Source organism: Solanum pennellii, chromosome 12 (genome assembly GCF_001406875.1).
Source record: "Solanum pennellii chromosome 12, SPENNV200".
Taxonomy (NCBI): Eukaryota; Viridiplantae; Streptophyta; class Magnoliopsida; order Solanales; family Solanaceae; genus Solanum; species Solanum pennellii.
The window spans coordinates 2,129,136-2,148,729 of NC_028648.1; the positions used below are offsets into that span (position 1 = coordinate 2,129,136).

At 30.9% G+C, this 19,594-nt stretch overlaps 3 protein-coding genes across 3 annotated transcripts in view; 2 read left to right on the forward strand and 1 right to left on the reverse strand.

The window, feature by feature from the left end:
* Positions 1-1,478: 1,478 nt before the first annotated feature.
* On the forward strand, positions 1,479-5,041 carry LOC107007675 (receptor-like protein kinase 5). Its single transcript, XM_015206374.2, has 2 exons — positions 1,479-4,154; positions 4,354-5,041. Exons 1-2 carry the CDS (start codon positions 1,559-1,561, stop codon positions 4,782-4,784), a joined length of 3,027 nt encoding a protein of 1,008 aa, XP_015061860.1. The 5' UTR covers positions 1,479-1,558; the 3' UTR covers positions 4,785-5,041.
* LOC107007676 (hexokinase-1-like) lies at positions 4,980-10,541 on the reverse strand. Its single transcript, XM_015206375.2, has 9 exons — positions 10,116-10,541; positions 8,311-8,464; positions 8,042-8,224; positions 7,423-7,497; positions 7,143-7,298; positions 6,914-7,012; positions 6,709-6,839; positions 6,373-6,454; positions 4,980-6,065 (listed from the first exon to the last, which is right to left on the reverse strand). The coding sequence occupies exons 1-9, from the start codon at positions 10,388-10,390 to the stop codon at positions 5,721-5,723; spliced, it is 1,500 nt and encodes a 499-aa protein (XP_015061861.1). The 5' UTR covers positions 10,391-10,541; the 3' UTR covers positions 4,980-5,720.
* Positions 10,542-19,250: 8,709 nt separating this feature from the next.
* LOC107006649 (protein IQ-DOMAIN 14) overlaps positions 19,251-19,594 on the forward strand; it is a 3,110-nt gene continuing 2,766 nt past the window's right edge. Inside the window, exon 1 of the mRNA XM_015205165.2 lies at positions 19,251-19,592. Within this exon, the coding sequence (XP_015060651.1) occupies positions 19,315-19,592 (278 nt within the window). The 5' untranslated portion in view covers positions 19,251-19,314. The remainder of the gene's footprint in view (positions 19,593-19,594) is intronic.

Consider the following 19,594-nt stretch of genomic DNA (forward strand, 5'->3'; position numbering starts at 1 on the left):
ATGCCCTCGATTTTAACCAAGGAAATAAATGATCCTAACTATTCTATCTTTGATTTATTAACACAACTTAATTGAGAAAAGTATTTAAACTTTGAATTTAAACACTTTGCCAGTTTAAGACGCAATTATCTGGCTTTTCTTCTCGAAGAAAAACAAAAATAAATAAATAAAGCTTTTATTAAGTTATATATTTCAAAATTTTGTCGGACTTCAAGTAACTCATCGATATGGATGAAAAACTATAAGTATAGTAAAACAACATACGATAATTATACTGTTTATACGAATGATAAAATAAGACATACGTTTATGCTAAAACACTTACAATCATGCTAGAATACATAAATTTATTGAAATTTAAATCGATAAATACCTTTTAAAGCGCGAATAATACCTTCAAATGATCCACAAGCTAGACTGAAGTTCAAGTCCAATTATACATAAAATTTAAAATACTAAAAATATTAAAAATAAAAAATCAATCTACTCAAAGAATAAATTGTGCAATTATTAGAAAGAAATCATTTGACAAGTCATTTAGAGTTACACTAGTTAAATCATGATTACATAACTAACCATAGTGTGCCACTGTCATTTCAATGGGGGTAGGGCCCTATACTTTGTGACTTATTTCGATCCGTTCAATTTTGATTTATCGATATATTTAATTCACTATTAAATAAGGAGATGATACAAAGGTAAAATTTTAATCTCATGTAAAATCTTTATAGTATACTTTTCTACGACACAAATTCAAATCAATCAGACGAATGAACTTTAAACACCAAATAAACGAAATTCAATCACTCATCATGTGCCACAAACTTAATTTCAATGGGGTTGAGGCCCTACCTTACATCTTTCCGTTTAACTTATTCTATCCATTCAATTTCAATTCAATCCGCCAATTAACACATTCAATCAACTATTACTAAAAGGCACGTTGAAATGTTAAAAAAATAATACTTCATTTTAACTAAAAGTCTTATGTAAAACCTTCATAGTATACTTTACTATAACACCAAACCCAAATTAATCAAATCACGTAAAATCTTTCAGGGTCCTTTGGTTGAAAACAAGTTATCCCAAGATTGATTAATTCGGAATAAGCTATTTAAATACAAGTTATTCGACCATCACTGTGGCATAAACGATGGAATAAACAATCTCAAGACTGCCTAATATCTCCAGCCAAACAAACGATAAAATAATCTTGAAATTATTATACATTATATCTCACACACCTCACAGTCTCACACCGAACAATTCTCATAATATACTTTTGTGTAACACAAATTTAAATTAATCAGATCAGTAAATCCCGAACACCGAATACTAAGGAGTTTCTAAGATAGAAGAAAAAGTTGAGTCAACCAACTAATAAAGAACTAGAAGAATAAAAGAACAACAAAAAAAGTCTATAAAAACCAAAGTTGACTGGTATGAGTTTTCACATTTAATCTCACCATACCACAATTATACCTTCATCTTCTCAATTTTTTTTTTTTTTAAACTCAGCCAAATGTTCATAGAAACTTAGAAAAAAAACACAAAAAAAATGTCCAAAATAATTTTTTCAATTTTCATTTTTCTGTTTTTCATCATTTCTCATGGAAAATCCCAACAAACACCAAATCAAGAAAAGGCTATTTTACTTCAACTAAAACAATACTGGTTTACTTCACCAAATGTCACAAAATGGATTTCATCATCAAATCATTGTTCTTGGGAAGGAATCATTTGTACCAAAAATTCAGTTTCTGGGATTCAAATCCCTTTTGGAAATATCTCAAAACCAATCCCAAATTTCATTTGTGATCTTAAAAATCTCACCTTTCTTGATTTTAACCATAATTTCATCCCTGGAAACTTCCCTCATATCTACAATTGTTCAAATCTTGAATTTTTAGACCTTTCTTTTAACTACATGGATGGTAATCTCCCTGATGAGATTAACCGTCTTTCGAGTAATCTAAAGTACCTAAATATAACAGCCAACAACTTCAATGGTGATATACCTAATGGAATCGGTGGTTTGAGTCAGCTCAAATTACTTGAGCTGGCTGGGAATTTGTTCGATGGTTCATTTCCTGAAGAGATAGGTGAATTGTTGAATCTTGAAGTACTTGTGATGAGCTTGAATCCTTTTGCTCCACAAGCTATACCTTCAAGATTCACAAAGTTGAAAAAATTGAAAAATTTTTGGATGACAGAAGCAAATTTGATTGGAAATATCCCTGAAAATATTGGTAATATGACAAGTCTTGAATATTTGGATTTGTCGAAAAATGGATTGAGTGGTAGTATCCCTGATGGTCTGTTTCAGCTGAAGAATTTGAGTATTGTGTATTTGTATACTAACAAACTGTCAGGGGAAATACCGCAGTTAGTTTCATCAAGGAGTTTAAATGTTGTTGATTTGTGTAACAACAGTTTGACAGGAAGAATACCAGAAGATTTCGGAAAATTGACGAAAATGACTGGATTGTCTTTGTTTTACAATCAGTTATCAGGTGAAATACCATTGAGTATAGGGAAGTTATCATCATTGGTATCTGTTAAGTTGTTTGGTAACAAGTTATCAGGTGAAATTCCACCTGATTTTGGTCGATTTTCGAAACTTTTCGACTTCCAAGTTTCAGAAAATCAACTTGTTGGAAAGATACCTGAGGGTATTTGCAATAACAAGGCTTTAGCTAGGATGGTTGTTTATGGTAACAATCTTACAGGTGAACTGCCAAGTTCACTTGGAAGTTGTGACAGTCTGAGGTATCTTCGAGTCGAAAAGAATCGACTTTCTGGTGAGGTTCCTGATGGATTATGGACAGGAAACAATATGTCAATGCTTTTGATGAATGATAACTTGTTTACTGGTCAGCTTCCACATAGAGTGGCATCAAATTTGTCACAAATTGATATCAGCAATAACAAGTTTTCGGGCGAAATACCAGCTGGTATGGGTACTTGGCACAATCTAAGTGAGTTTAAGGCTAGTAATAATCTCTTAAGTGGTCAAATCCCTCAAGAACTGACACTTCTTCCAGGGATAACTAAACTTTTTCTTGATGGTAATCTACTATCTGGAAATTTTCCATCGAATATATCGTCGTGGAAGACTCTCGTCACATTAAACAGCAGAAAAAATCAGCTTTCAGGTCCTATACCTTCTGCACTTGGCCTTTTACCTAATCTCATTGATTTAGACTTGTCAAGTAACCAATTTTCAGGTGTTATACCAACTGAATTAGGTAACTTGAGGTTAACTTCACTTAACCTGTCATCCAATCGTCTCTCGGGTGAAATCCCGTCTCAGTTGGAAAATGCAGCTTTTGGTAAGAGCTTCTCGGATAATCCCGGTCTTTGTGCAAGTAATCCATCAGTAGAAGTCGCGTCATGCAAGAGGGAAACTAAGTCGGATAAGTTTCCTGTTGGACTTGTTGCTGCTCTTGCTAGTGTAGCAGCAGTTACTTTCCTTGTGGCAGTTCTGTATGGTCTGTTTGTGTTGAGAAGTCATAGAAAAAGAAAACAAGAATCAGTTTCGACATGGAAACAAACATCATTTCACAAATTAGACTTCACAGAATCAGACATTGTATCCAATCTGACCGAAAACAACATAATTGGAAGTGGAGGATCAGGACAAGTGTACCTCGTGCCTTTAAGCCGATCAGGTGACTATGTTGCTGTCAAGAGGATATGGAGAAACCAAAGGTTGGATCACAAGCATGAGAAACAGTTTCTTGCTGAAGTTCAGATATTAGGCACGATTCGACACTCCAACATAGTGAAACTCCTCTGCTGCATCTTCAGCGAAGAGTCGAAACTTCTTGTCTACGAATACATGGAGAACAGGAGCTTGGATATATGGCTTCACTCAAAGAATAGGATGAACAATGCCTCAAGATCAACTCCACATCTGGTCTTGGAATGGCCTAGGAGGCTGCAAATCGCGATAGGAGCTGCCCGTGGTCTTTGCTACATGCACCACGACTGCTCACCACCTATTATTCATCGCGATGTGAAGTCAAGCAACATCCTATTGGATTCTCAATTCAATGCAAAAATTGCAGATTTTGGCCTTGCCAGGATGTTACTCAAGCCTGGAGACAACACAGTGACAGCAGTAGCTGGCTCTTTCGGATACATTGCACCAGGTATAAAACCATCAACTTATCCAAAACATCATTATAAAGTTACATATCAAAGGACCGTTTGGTTCACATACTAGTTATGCATGAATTATAACACAGGGATGTTTATTTCAGTAAATAGTAATGTGGATATTATTACGCGAGTGTTCATTCTTAGTACACTAATTCTCACATAACTAATATATTCATGATGGTATTTCAGAGTATGCGCGAAAAACTAGAGTGACAGAGAAAATTGATGTGTATAGTTTTGGAGTCATACTTTTGGAACTGGTGACTGGAAAAGAAGCCAATCTTGGAGATGAAGATTCATGTCTTGCAGACTGGGCATGGCGTCACCTTCAAAAAGGGAAACCGATGGCTGATGCATTAGATGAAGACATCAAAGAAACGCGATACTTGGAAGAAATCTTCGTTGTGTTTAAGCTTGGAATCTTTTGCACCAGCACATTTCCTTCATCAAGGCCAACAATGAAGGAAGTTCTGCAAATCTTGATCCAATGCAACAACAGTTCACCTACATCTGGAGAAAAGAAAAATGAAACTGAGCAGGATGTTTTGCCACTCCTCAAGAACTCAAGGAGTGAGAGGATTGAAGAAAATGATGATGTTGGTTTAACATCACTTATTTGAAGGAGAGCCTTGACGTAACTAGTAAAGTTGTTGTGGAAATAGTCTCTTGTTACGTACAATAGATTCTTGTGATCCGGTCCTTCTCAGGACCTTGCACATAGTGAAACTTTGTGCACCAGGCTGCCTTTTTTTTTTTTAACAATATGATTAGAGTATGAAGTAGCAACGAATAAGAGCAATATATAATGTATCAGGTAGTGAAAACTAGCATTGTACATACACTGTATTGGATCCATAGTGTTGTTTTGCTTTTCCAATGTTTTCTTTACTCATAAAATAACTGTCAAAAAGGTACACTAAAACCATAAACTATTGAATGGAGGAGAGATTTCCTAAAAGATCCAGAAAAATAGAAACAAGCTTGAACTACCTCAGTACTATAACTTTTGGCAACCATAGAACAACAACAACATATCCGATGTAATCCCACAAACCCCAAACTTTTGGCAACGGTACAACAACATATCTGATGTAATCTCACAAGTGGGCTCTAGGGAGGGTATAGAGTAAGAAAATCCTACCCCTACCTTAAAGAGATAGAGAGGTTGTTTCCGATAGTAACTTTTTGGCAACAATAAATCTTGTAAAGATTACACAAAAATGTGGCAACTAGAAGAACTTTATTTGTATCCTAACTTTATTTCTGGCTAGTGAGGGAAAATTTTTAGTTAAACACTTGGTTCTTAGAGGCACCAGGAGTGAAAAGGTCAGCATATTGGTGTTTAGCTGAAGAGAGATGTGCTCATTTTGGTATATTGAACTATGGCTCACTTCAAAGCTAACTCTTGCATGACACAGTGCAAAAGGAAGCAAGAAATATTTCAATCGTCTCGGAGAAGAAAGTAAGAAGTGGGTTCCCTTTAGCAAGAAGAGGGGCGATTGTAAACGTAGAGAACTCTTGACCAGGCACTTTTGGTTGTGTCACTCTGACCATGATCAAGATTCCTCGAGATCTGTGTATTGGGAATGTGAGGCAGCCAAAAGTGCAGCTCCAACGCCTGAACCATCATTAGAAAGCTCAATGATTGTGCTATCTGCAGCATCTCCCAGTAACTCTTTCATAGTTTCCTTCAAGCAATTTCTGAACTTGGTGTAATGCTCAAACAATGCACCGTCCACAGCTATGACAGACCTCTGCTTCTCTCCGTCTTTAAAAGTGTCTCTTCCCAATTTCTTGAGGATGCCCACGATTCCTGCTGCAGAAAGACGAGCTCCACGAGAGGTGATAATATCGCACAGCTCCACAACTATTTTCCTCATTTTCAAGGTAGAATTAGGTACCTGTGAAAAAAATATAGATATAGCAAATAGGATGAGAAAGATGATCTCCACCTAATTAAGCCTAGCCAACTTAATGATGTTCAACCAGGAGTTAGGTTTATGGGTTCCGGATAAGTTATTTACACATATTAAGTGGGGGTTCTATTTCAAATACGAGGTCTCGACCAAAGCTACTGGTTTTTGCCGAACTCGTTAGCAAAAGCATAGCTCTGCCCTTGATGCTCCATGGTATATATCATATAAAGGACAAAAGAGATGAGAACTTCAAAGAATAGTGATGTTTCACTTAAGTTGTAGATCTTAATACCTCTAAGATATCCTTCAGCTTATTTCCAACAACCTTGAGATCAGCAGACTCGTCGTGATGCATAGCAGACATGTCCGGAGTCCTGCATGTGTGGGAGTAAATAACCTCTTTTACAGTATTTGACAATTCAAAGCTTACATATGTTTAATAAATGTACACGAATCTAGTCCAACGAGAAGCATAACATACGGTGTAAGAGATTAGTGCAACTACATAAATCTTAAGTTGCACTAATTGCATGGAGAAGAATAAGGTTAAAATTGATGAATGCAAAATAGGATGCCAAAAGATAAAACTACTGTCATAATAGATGTGTTGGTCAAAGCAATACCCTACCTCAATACGAAAGGAACTTTCAGTTTGGATGGGACATAATCACCGAATAATGAAGCTTCTTCAGCCATTCTACACAATACTCTACGCAAAATTTCTCCAAGATACATCCCGGAAATAATCTTTTCATAAATCTGTGCAGTTTCCGAAAGTTCAACATCAGATGTAAGATAGAAAATGTAGAAAGGAAGGGGATTGTCTTAGTTACCTGCTCACCGGGGTTTAAACTCTCAATATCAAGATTTTGGTCATATTCTGTTACTGGAAGATGTGATGAGCGGAAATTACCCCATTCCATGTTGATAACCTTTAGAGACCAGTCAAAATTACGTTTAAGTTAACAAATGTGTATGAATCTACCAAGGAAAATACTTTTAGGAAATGAATTAGGCACATATCAAGTCATGAAGGTGTTATGAAATGTCATAAGCATCTACCATTTCTCCGGATTTAGGCAACAGACCATGCCATTTGGGAATCGCATGAGCCCGTTCAACATATGCTGCATTGGTTCCGGTACCCAAAATTACTGCAGCAATGACATCAGGATTATTGTACCGACCTCCCGCTAACGTTCCAACAGTATCATTTACCTAAACAGCCAAGTCAACTAAATAATTCAGGCTCAGGAAGAAATATCACACATACAAAAACCTAATACATGAACATCACCAGCTTACTTATAATTTATCGAATTTGATTCGGAAAAGAACTTACTAAAGCAGCCACACGCACGTCAAGGCCGGCCCTTTCCATTGCTTTTGCTAATTCTCCAACCACATCTTGCCCAACCTATGTTAGATTCCATGAGGAGTAGTTCAGAATTGAAATACAATAAAGTGTTGGAAAAGGAACTCCTTTTAACGTACTTTGAATCAAATCAGTTAAAATGCAATGAAACAATGATCAACTTTGCATGTATAAAGATGTATGTATTAAATCCTCATCAATGCCAACCTATGTTATGCCATGAGGAGTAGTTCATCATTGAAATACAACATAACGTTAGAAAAGGAAATTCTATAACGTATTTACAATCAACTCGGTGAAAAAGCAATGAAATGTACGTTGTCAGAATCGCCAGTAGTATCGCCGCACCTGTGTTAGATCCTTCAAAATGTACTGCTTTTGAAGGATCGTACATGCACCTGGCGACATCTTTGAAGAGTACGAGCAAAATAGATGGAAAAAATTATCAACTTTGCATGCATGCAAAGTTGTATGCATTAAATCATCATCAATGCAAAACCGTACACTGAAATGAATTGACTAAATCTAAGGTTGAGCGTTGGCATGATCAATCGGAAGTGAAAATCAGAAACTCTGTATGACTAACCACGTCTTCTATGGAGAAGCCCTTTGTCCATTTTATAAGAGTTCCTGATGCAATTGACAATTGTTTCACAGGGAAAGAGAAGGTAAAGCCTAACTCCCTTTGTCTACCAGGTGGAAGATGAAAATCATCACCTTCTGTAGCTACAAATTCTGCAAGTGCCGTGGCAATAAAATCAAATAACACCTGCAGTTAACAGTTTAATAATGTGAGTACAACCTTGAATGGATTATAAAAGTTGCATTGCATGGCTGATACAGCTTAAGATTTACTTCAGATGATGATCCAGCCATCACATTCTGTGGAATTGAAACTTCTTTAACTTCATGTTTAACTATACGCTTTTCTTTCCCACCCAACTGTACACGCATCACTCGAAAGTTTGTGCCGCCTAGATCCAATGCATAAAACAGACCTTTTTCATCCCTAAGATGAAGGAATAAAAGTAATACCAGTCGTTAAACTGAAGTAAATATACAAGACATATATGGAAAACATACCCCACCCCTAATGCACTACAGAGGCCTATTGGCAGCATCTTTTGAAAATTTGTCGATACATGTGAATGTATACACCCAATTTTAGTAAGTTTATCACAAGAACTTGGAAATGTTACCAAGTCCCTACCTCCGCCAAACTCAATTCATAAGCACATACACACACACAAAAAAAAACTCATCCAGAGGGGAAGTTATTAACTAATAAGCATCTTGAGCTTGCTGCTACCTTTAGACGAGCTAATTTATCTCCAGAATCAATGAATCATTTGGTAAGACATAAACAGTCTGATATAACTCCAGCCCCGAAGCTAAAATAAAAGGACAAAACCTCCAAGATCACAGCTCTATTGAAAAATGAGAAATTCTTGGCACCCTTGCAAAAATCAGTTTGTGCACATATACACACACAAATCCTCATCCAATGTGGAGGCTATCAACTTAGCTAATAAGCATCTTGAGTTTGCCAATGAATCATTAGTAAAAACACAATCCGATATAACTCTCCACCCCAGAGGCTAAAATCGAGAGACAACACAACCAAGATCACGGCTTTATTGAAAAAAGAGACAAATTCTTGACACCTAAATGAGCAAAAACCAGTTTATACACACAAAAATACTCGACCAGTCGGATGGTTATCCACTTATGTAATAACCATCTTGAGTATGTCGATGAATCAATTGTAAAAACACAAAAAAGAACTGACATAACTCCAACCCAGAAGCTAAAATAAAGAGACCACACCTCCAACCGAGGTGGAGCTAGAATTTGATGTTTATAGGTTCTGATATCTAATATGTAGCTCCACCCCCGCCTCCAAGATTACAACTTCACTAAAAAGAGACAAATTCTTGAACAGCCAAATAAGCAAAAGACAGTATATGCTTATTCTTAAACAGCCAAATAAGCAAAAAACAGTTTATCCACATTCTTAAACACCCAAATAAGCATAAAAACAGTTTATCCACATTCTCAAACACACATATAAGTAAAAAAAAAAAAAACAGTTTATGCACATACTTGAACTCCCAATAAGCCAAAAACAGTTTATCCACACTGTTAAACACCCAAATAAGCAAAAAAACAGTTTATACACATTCTTAAACACCCAAATAAGCAACAAAAACACAGTTTATGCACATCTCTTGAACACCCAAATAAGCAAAACAGTATATGCATATTCTTCAACACCCAAACAATCAAAAAACAGTTTATGCACATTCTTCAACACCCAAACAAGCAAAAAACAGTTTATGCACATTCTTCAACACCCAAATAAGACACTCAAGGGTGTAGCCTAGTGGTCAACGACGTGGATTGAGGACCATGATGTCTCAGGTTCAATTACCAGCTCCTATCTATTCTAGGATCTATTCTAGCCTTGGTGGACGGAATACTGATGCTTGTTGTTGGTGTGAGGTGCCATTATTTAGTCGAGGTGCACGCAAGTTGATCAAGATATCAAAACAAATACCACCCAAATAAGCAAAAAAATAACAGTCTATACACATTCTTGAACACCAAAATAAGCAAAAATCAGTTTCTTCACACACAAAACACAAAACACAAATACTCACCCAGTAGGAAGGTTATCAACATAGCTAATAAGCATCTTGAGCTTACTCCCACCTTCAGAAGCAAGTCCAGCTTGCATCTCTACAGTCATAGCATCAGCTACCTGCTTTAATTTCCCCACTGGAGTTGCACACTTCTCCTCAAAATCTTTCAATAAAGCTTCAACTTTTCCCCACTCCCCAGAATTCTTCATCCTGCGTTTCATTAACAAAACTGCCACCCCACATACTACAGCAGCAGTACACACAACTGTTGCACCTACAACCAATTTTCCCATACTTTCTTGAAAAAAAATCAAACTTTTTGTGTATATTTGAGTGTATATACTGTAAAGATTGAAACTTTTTGATAAATTTTAAAATGGGGTTTGTTAAAGATTCAGAATTTGATGTGTGGGAGTGACAGAGAAAGAAGAAACATGGGAGTTGCAGAGGATTTTTCTTTTTTAAGGTGACATGGATGGATGATGACAAAGAGTAGGTCCCAACAATATAGATTCTTTATTCACTTTTTCTATATCTAAAATCAATAATTTTGAAAAAAAATAATCAATATCGTAAAGTGTTTTCTAATAAAAATGATTATATATATCGATAGAATTAAAATTGAAGATGAATGAGTATTTATCAATTCATCGACAAATTAAAGGTCCATCCATTTCAATTTATCTTACTCCCTCTTCCTCATTTTAGATGACATACTTTAGTAGTTGCTGTTTAAATTGCCTTATTTTAGTGATTTTTAAGTAATTTTTTTTAATTTCATAAGCGTTTAAATAACATAAAAATGGCTTTAAGCTGAAAAAGTAGGAAAAACTAAATTAAAATTGCCTATTTTTTTTATTTTTAACTTTTAATTTACAAGTCAATTCAAATGTTCTTTCATTTTCAAAAAAATATTAGTTTTACTATAATAAAAAATAACTTAACTTTAAACGAAAATTCTATATCTTAATAAAATAATTTATAACTATATAACTATATATATATATCTTTAAAAAATATCGTATTAAATCAAATTAAGCCACGCAATACAAAATAAAATGGACAAATATATTTTTTAAACAATTGTTTTGGTGTTTTTAGAATCTTTTTATGTTTGTTTCTATATATAGTTCTTTTGGGAATGTGTACCAAATTTTAAGGAGTTTGGGTAATTTATTTTCTTTCGTTTTTGTTTTTTACTCTATATTCATATTAAAATGTGATTAATTTTATTTTTATAAATGATTTTCAATAACTTTTTTTAAAAAAAAAACTTAAATCTTAAATTTTTTAATTAAAGAAGAAAATTTTTAATCATTTGAGGCTTCTATAAAATAGTGATAATATATGCTCTCCTCTCTCTTTTTCCTAAATAATTCTTTTTTTAGTATCAAAATTATATAATCATCTTATTTAAAAAAAAATTAAAAATAGCAACTTCAAAATATGTATTTCTATTAAAAAATTCTCCTTTTCCAAAAATAATACTTTTTTTAGTATCAAAAATATAAAATTATTAAAAATAATTACTTTAAAATATGTCAATACAATCAAACTATTTTTAAAACTAAAATATTATACGTAACTAATAATATCTCTTCTTGGCGCATGTCAAACAATGTTAACCATTGTTCATCAAAAGTTAATTATTCTATAGTGACTTATAAATATTTATATTTATATTTATATTTTTTTATTATAATAATAGGTGGGAATCTAGCAAGTCATGTGATAATACTATATTTTAAAAATTTTCATAATTTTTTTTTATGACCATATGGCCAATTTGCACATAAAGTGACAAATATCAATCACCTATATATGAAGTGACGTATATTCTTATTGGCTCTACGTTAGAGGTATATGGCCCTTATCTCGATGTGATTTAGAATTTAAAATTTATTCGTTTTTAATTTTAAAACGATTATGTAAATATTAATTGCAAATTAAGAGAAAAAAAAAAGCCATCGCTAAGTATTGATATTTCTTTATTCATTAATTAGATATCTCGATTTTGAGCCTGAGAACGAAAAAAAATCTCGTTCGAAGCACGATTAGATTATAAGAGTTGTATTGATTTCCTTGTTCCTTTTATATGTCACTTGTGACATATTGTGGGCTCATGCAGATGGGTTGGGAAACCACAAACCCACGTGCAAGTCGGAACGAGGCGAGTTGAACTGTATTTAGACGAGTTAAAATGAATCGAGTCACGAATGAATAAATGTTAGGAGTATAATAGTCCTATATGTGTAACATCTCGTTTCGCTTAAAAATGAAAGAAATCTATATCGATGAACGTAAGACAAACAACAACATAATGGATATAATTCAATAAGTGGAGTCTGAGAATGAACGTAAAGGACACATTAATAACATATTTAATATAATTTCACGAGTAAAGTCTCGAGAAAAACGTGAACGAAAAACAAAGTCAAAATCACGATAATGCACGTTAGAAAGCCATGTGAAGCCAGGCTAGGCCATTACATAAATGGGCTTTAGAGCCATTGGAGGCCTTTTTATTTTATAGTAAAATTTTGTACAAAATAACCACTTTTTATTTTAATTTTAAGAAAAAAAAACAGCTAGGATTTTAAATGTTTGTTAAAAAGCAACTAATTTTTTTTTTTTTTTGGTAATTCAAGTACATCTTGACGATTATACAGTAAAAAAAATGTACTAAATACTTACTTTTTAAATATCTTTTCAAAAAATAGGTAAAATTTAAAAAATTATTGAAAAGAAGTTTCTTTCAACGCAAAAATATTATGATAATTATACAGTAAAGATCGTACAAAGTTACTATTTTTTAAATCTTGTTTTAAAATTATCCAATATTATAAAATTTATTGAAAATTAACTACATTTAATGCGAAATCAGCATGATGGATTTCAAACTTAAGCAAATGAATAATTTAAAATAATCCTGAGTATTTCGTTTTCTACAAATTTCAAACTTCAACAAGTGAAAAATTTAAAATATTGATCTGACTTCAGATTTCATGATACTATTGTGGATTTCGTTTAGGATACTGTGATAGATTTTACTTCTTTTGAATTTATGATTTAAAATATTATCATGGTATATCTACGTAAAAATAGATATTTTTTAACGAATTTTCTGATTCGAGTTTTTTTTTTTTACAATTACAAATTCGAAAAATGACTATTTTTGAAATATTACCCTTTTAGTTTTTATTTCCTAATTTGTGGTCCATTATGTATAACTAGGAAACATAGGCCCGTGATGAGTAGTCCTTTAATTTCCTTTTACATATTTTGTAATTAAAGTTTTTGGGCTTTTATTACATTGTTTCGTCACAATTTATTTGCTAAATTTAGCTTTATGTAGACTACATAAAAATAAAATAAAAAAACTATATTATATACACTTCTATTCTTTGGAAAATTGTTGGTTCGTAGAATTTATATAGAGTTAATAACTTAGATGGTCACTCAACTATCGATTGTTTTCACAGAAAGTCACTCAAGTTTCATTTTCAACTCAAAAGTCACTCAACTATGATTTTTTTTGCACAGAAAGTCACTCAGCCTATTTAATTGTTTTTTCCATTAAAATTTAGTGACATAAAATTTTAATTATTAACCAAAATTTTAAGAATCAAATATATATCCATTTAATGACCCGCTCCATTTAACCCGACCCTTTAAAAATATAATATTGAACATTTTATTTTACTATTAATTCCCTAAATCATTCTCCCTTGTCTCCCACATTCTTTTAGTGAATTAATGGTAAAATAAAATGTTTGATGTTCAATAGGGAATGATTTAGAGAATTAATGGTAAAATAAAATGTTTAATATTATATTTTTAGCTGGTTGAATTAAATGAGCGGATCACTAAATGGTTTAAATGGATATATATTTGATTCTTAAAATTTATGTTAATAATTAAAATTCATGTCACTAAATTTTAATGAAAAAATAATTAAGTAGGTTGAATAACTAATGGTGTAAATAAGTTATAGTTGAGTTACTTTTTTGAGTTGAAAATGAAAGTCAAGTGACTTTCTGTGCAAAGAAATCATAGTTGAGTGACTTTTGAGTTGAAAATGAAAGTTGGGTGACATTCTGTTAAAACAATTGATAGTTGAGTGACCATCAAAGTTATTAACTCGATTTATATAGTATAGGTCGTGTTAAGAATAGTTTTAGTATCGATGAAGTATTTGACATAATGAATTTTGGAGCGAGGAGAGAGGTACTCGTGTAATACAGCGTTTGAATTTGATATGTAGTAAGTAATCCTTTCGTCTTATATTAGATATGTTTCGTTTTTATGAATTAAATTATAAAACGTTGAGATGATTCAGTTTAATTTAGGTTAAAAATTAATTCAAATTAATGTTCGAAAAAAAAACAATTAATTTGAGACAATGAGGGATAGTCGGTAATTGATACACTCTTATACAAAAATGGCTCAAATATAAATTTTAAATTTAGAATTCGTCTCCAACAATATTATGGTTAGATCTTGAAGCTATGGGTTATTTTGAATGGTGGAAAGGTCATTATAGTACAATTATTATAAGATATAAATATGGTCCGTGAAGAAAAACAGATAAATTTGGGTGTGTTGGTATTTTAATTTTCTCATTTTTTATGGTTAAAATGTTTTGATTTTTTTCTTAATTATGAAAATCGGGTTTTTTCTAAATGAGAAAAATCACATGACTTTTTAACGGGATAGGAAAAATAACTTTCATTAGTGACATTTCAAGTTCATTGTCCCTTCCCTATCCATCCAATCAATTCAGCAGCCAGAATTTTCACTAAAAGAAATTTAAAATCTGAGGAAATTTACACACGAACAAATCAAATAGAGTTCAATATCTGCTATATATAGATAAAAAAGTATTTTTTAGCCATATAAAAATAGTATAATTATTTTCCATCGAAGGGGGATAAAATAAACCTCAAACCCTAAGATGGCTCCGCCGCTGCACCAACACCTTCATTTCCGACTCCTTGACCACCCCCACCCCCAAATCCCATATTTACACCTCATATCACTCGTACCGTATTTTGTTATATTACATATAAATACTTTTGGAATAATATTTTACTTATTCATTGACCAAACGCTAGAAACAACATACACAATATAACTACATAAGTAGAATTATATAATTTAGGTGGCCAGTCGAACATACTTTATCGATAACTTAAATATATAACAATGTTAAAAATTATTTGAACACCCTTAACGAAATTTATCATTTCACCACTATCAATACGCAAACCTTGACCCTACCTCATAGAAATAGAAAAATGATTTCCTATAAATCCATTTATTTTTTGAAGAAAATATTTTTAATATTTTTAAAAGATGATAAAAGGGTTCTGAAATTACCACAGTATTCTATTTTTACCAGCCTATATAAAAGTACCTAGATAGAAGAAGTTTTGATCAGTTACCATACAGATAAGAAAATGATGTTCCAAGAAAATAAATCAATAAATTTATTCTTCCAAGATTATATATATGTGGTAAACAAAAGCCAAAGGATAATTCCAAATTGTAGTAACATCATATGATTTTTGGAATTTTATACGTAGCATTTATTTACTTTAGGTTAAAAATATTCATTAAAATTTTTCATCAAAGAATAACAGTTGCAAAAATTAAAAAGTAGTATCAGAGTTTGAACTTAGTACATATAAAATAATTAATACACATAATATTGCATCCAAGATTTCCTCATTAATAATAAAATATACTCCCTCCGTCCGAAAATATTTGTCATGTTACGATTATCGAAAGTTAACTTAACTAATTTTCAAAAGTAAATTAGATCACATTAATTCGATATTTTAAACAAAAAAAAATTAGATACTAAACTAAATTAGATCACATTAACATTTTAGAAAAATGACAAATATATAACGTACATCCTGCATAAAAATTCCTTTTTTATACTAAATAACAATACGTTTAAAAAAAATAAATTATAAAGCATAATAAACGCTTTTGTATTGAAGTTATTATACATATATTTTTTAAAACAAAATGTTTAAGGAGAGACATCATACCATATTTATTCAAGAGGTCATTGAAAAATTATATTACATAGCTAAATAATTTTCTTAACTTCTACATGTAATTATTTATTCAATTATATTTTTAATTTTCATATTAAAATATTAACCCCACAACTAAAAATATATATATAACTCATGATTGATTTTATATATAATGAATATATCCTTTAGTATACAATAAGTACAATATGAGAAGAGGTGCAAAGTCAAGAAAAGAATATGTACTTCTAAATTTGGCCAAGCATTCACGAGGGTGTCAGAAAAGCCTAACCCAAAGGTATCTTTTATCGGATCGTGATGAGATAGTTCGAGATTTTTTAATTATTAATCGTAAATTTTGAATTAAACGATAAATTTTGAAAAAAATTAGGAGCGTTATTCTTAAAAAGTAAGTCATATAGAACATAATTTTCAAAATTAATTTTAATATAAATATTAAACATCAAGTAAAAAATAAAACAGAAGAATAAATTTCTTCATATATCACTTAAGTATTTTCGATAGTGTTTTTTAATATATAAGATATACTTAATTAGCAATAAAATTCATAACTTTAATTAGTTCATAGCTAATGAAATTTCTTATATTCATCATTAAATAAAAATTTGATGTATAGTTATAGAAATTATAGCGCACATTTTTCTTAGGGTGATGTTATATGTGAAGTAAAACTTATTTATTCATATTCGATATTTATATCAAATAAATATATAAATAAAAAAACTTGTATATATCCTAAAATTGCATTTGAATATGTTTAATTTAAACATAGTTGGATTAATTAAAATAGCTTCATTTTCAAAAATATTATTAGTAGGATCGAGACTGCCTATTAATTTATTTAGTTTCTTCATAAAACATGCAATTGAATAACGATATTTCCAAATTATTTATTTAATTATTACACTGTGCTCCATAAAGTTTTTTTTTTCTCCACTTTTTCCATCTTTTTCTCTTTTTTCTTTTTTATTTATTGGAGAAAAATGAAAATTACAAATGTTTCAAATTTCTATAGAATCTGGTTCTCACTTTTTTGAAGTCTAAATAGTCATTAAGTGGGGACACATTAGCTTTGACTGTTTATCTATCAATAATTCACTACTTTTTTCCTTTTAAAAATAGTTATCGTTTCGTTTTAATTTATATGATATAATTAAAAATTAAAAAATTAACACAATAAGAAATTTTGGTTTATTTGTATGTCTTTTGAATTATCAATTCTATTTACGTATAACTTTTTTAATGTATTCTTAAAAATTATATATGAGTTCACAATCAAAATAAATAAATTTGATTCACTAATTATATCATATAAATTAAAAAGAAGGGGGGCTTTTTTAAAATATTATTAATATTTTTTTGTGTGTGTTTGGTGGTAGGTAATTTAAAATTGATATTTAGGTCTAGTTAATAATCTATTTTACTAAAATAAGCTTCGTTTTAAAAGGAGAATAATTTGGCGATCTCAACAACTACTCCTATATATAAATTATAGTAATTAACGTGCATTTTTCATAGAGGTGATACTATTTTCGAGTTCGAAAATAATTAATAGAGTGATTTTAATCGGATTTTAATACGAATTTCAGATATCTAGTGAGAATAAAAAAAATAAAAATTTATACATTAGCTGTTCAATCAGACATATTTAATCCGTTTGTTAGTATACATAAATGTGTATATATTATATATATATCTATTAATTTTTTTTCATTAGTGAGCGATTACTTATGTCAATTTTCCTCCTAGGAAGCTCGATGATTTTAAAAGGCTAAAATTTAAAATTCATTTTAACATATATAAATGATCTAAACTTGTTCGAAAAGTACAATTCTATTCTTCTTCATCTTATTTATTATTATTATATTTTATTTTGATTATTATTTTTTAGTTTTATATATTTCTAAGTTCTAACCAATTTTTGAATTCGAAAAATAGTTTTTTTTGCGATAAGGTAAGTACAACTATTTCTTTGGCTGAATTTGGATTTCAAACACTTTTTTACTAATCCTAGAAGGAGTAGTCCTTATCAATTACTTAACTTTTAGAATAATCTTCCCTCCTCCTTTGAAAATTATATTCCACATTATTTATATCGAATTATATTAATTTTATTATAATTATATAATAAATTAAGGTGACTAGCTCATTAATATGTACGTCTAAAAAAGGTCTTAAAATAATGATAAATTCTATTAGTATGATCGACCTATAGATTATGTATAAAAATAACGATAAAATGACATATAGGATGACATATAGGATACGTGTGTTTATTTGTTTAATTTTATACAAGTTTAAGTGTTTATTAGTACATATCCAAAGTTAAAGGACATAAATGTGATTTGAAGCCAAGTTAAAGGGCACATTTATGTATTATGCCTTTTTCAAATCGTGCGAAAATATATAATATTACTTCATATATCGAATTATGACTATCCTCTTGTTAATATGCATATTTATTAATTATAGTTAAACTAATACAATACTGCCTCCGTCCATAATTGTTTGTCATATTAAGGTCATGTACACTCCTCAAGAAAAATTTAATACAATGTGTAATTTGACTAATATAACCCTATCAAGAATATCAAAAGTCTACCTAACTTTCCAATTAAACTACATCATCATTAAGGGCAAATTTGAAAAAAAGTGACTAATTATTTTTTAATTATTTAAATTGATAACTAATTTTAGACATTTATTTTTACCATACNATATATATATATATATAAAACTTTTTTATTCAATGCACATTAGTTAACTTCATTACTAAGTAATTATGGACTTTTGAAACGTGTTATTTTATTTATTGTATTTATATTGGTCAAATGAATTTTAGTTAATTTGAATTTACAGGCATAAAAATTATAAATATAAAAATCCATTTTATTATAAAAGATTTTCGTAATATTCAAAATTCAAACTTGAAATAAATTTTAACTTCGATTTCATTAACTTTTTTTTACTTCTTTTTTTTTTGCCTTTTTACATTTACTTTTTTTTATGACAACTTTTCAAACATATGGCAAAATCTTTGGATTATATTAAGCTTTATATTAAAAGTTCTTCTCACTCTTTCACTCTTTTAAAAAGCCATTATTTTCTCCCAAAATTCTTAAAAAAAAAAAAAAAAAAAACACAACCAAATGGGCAAAGCAATTAAGTGGTTGAAAGGTTTGTTTGGTATAAAAAAATTAGAGATTGATGAAAAGGGCAAAATTGGAACAACATGTTTTGGTCATTCCGGTAGAGACACCACCGCCGTCGCCGCCTTGCCCGACCGGTTGTGTCATAATCCGACGACTATTCCGCCTAACATTACTCCGGCAGAAGCGGCGTGGCTGAGCTCTTTTTACGGTGACGAATCTGACAAGGAACAGAGCAAGCATGCGATTGCGGTGGCTGCTGCCACCGCTGCGGCGGCGG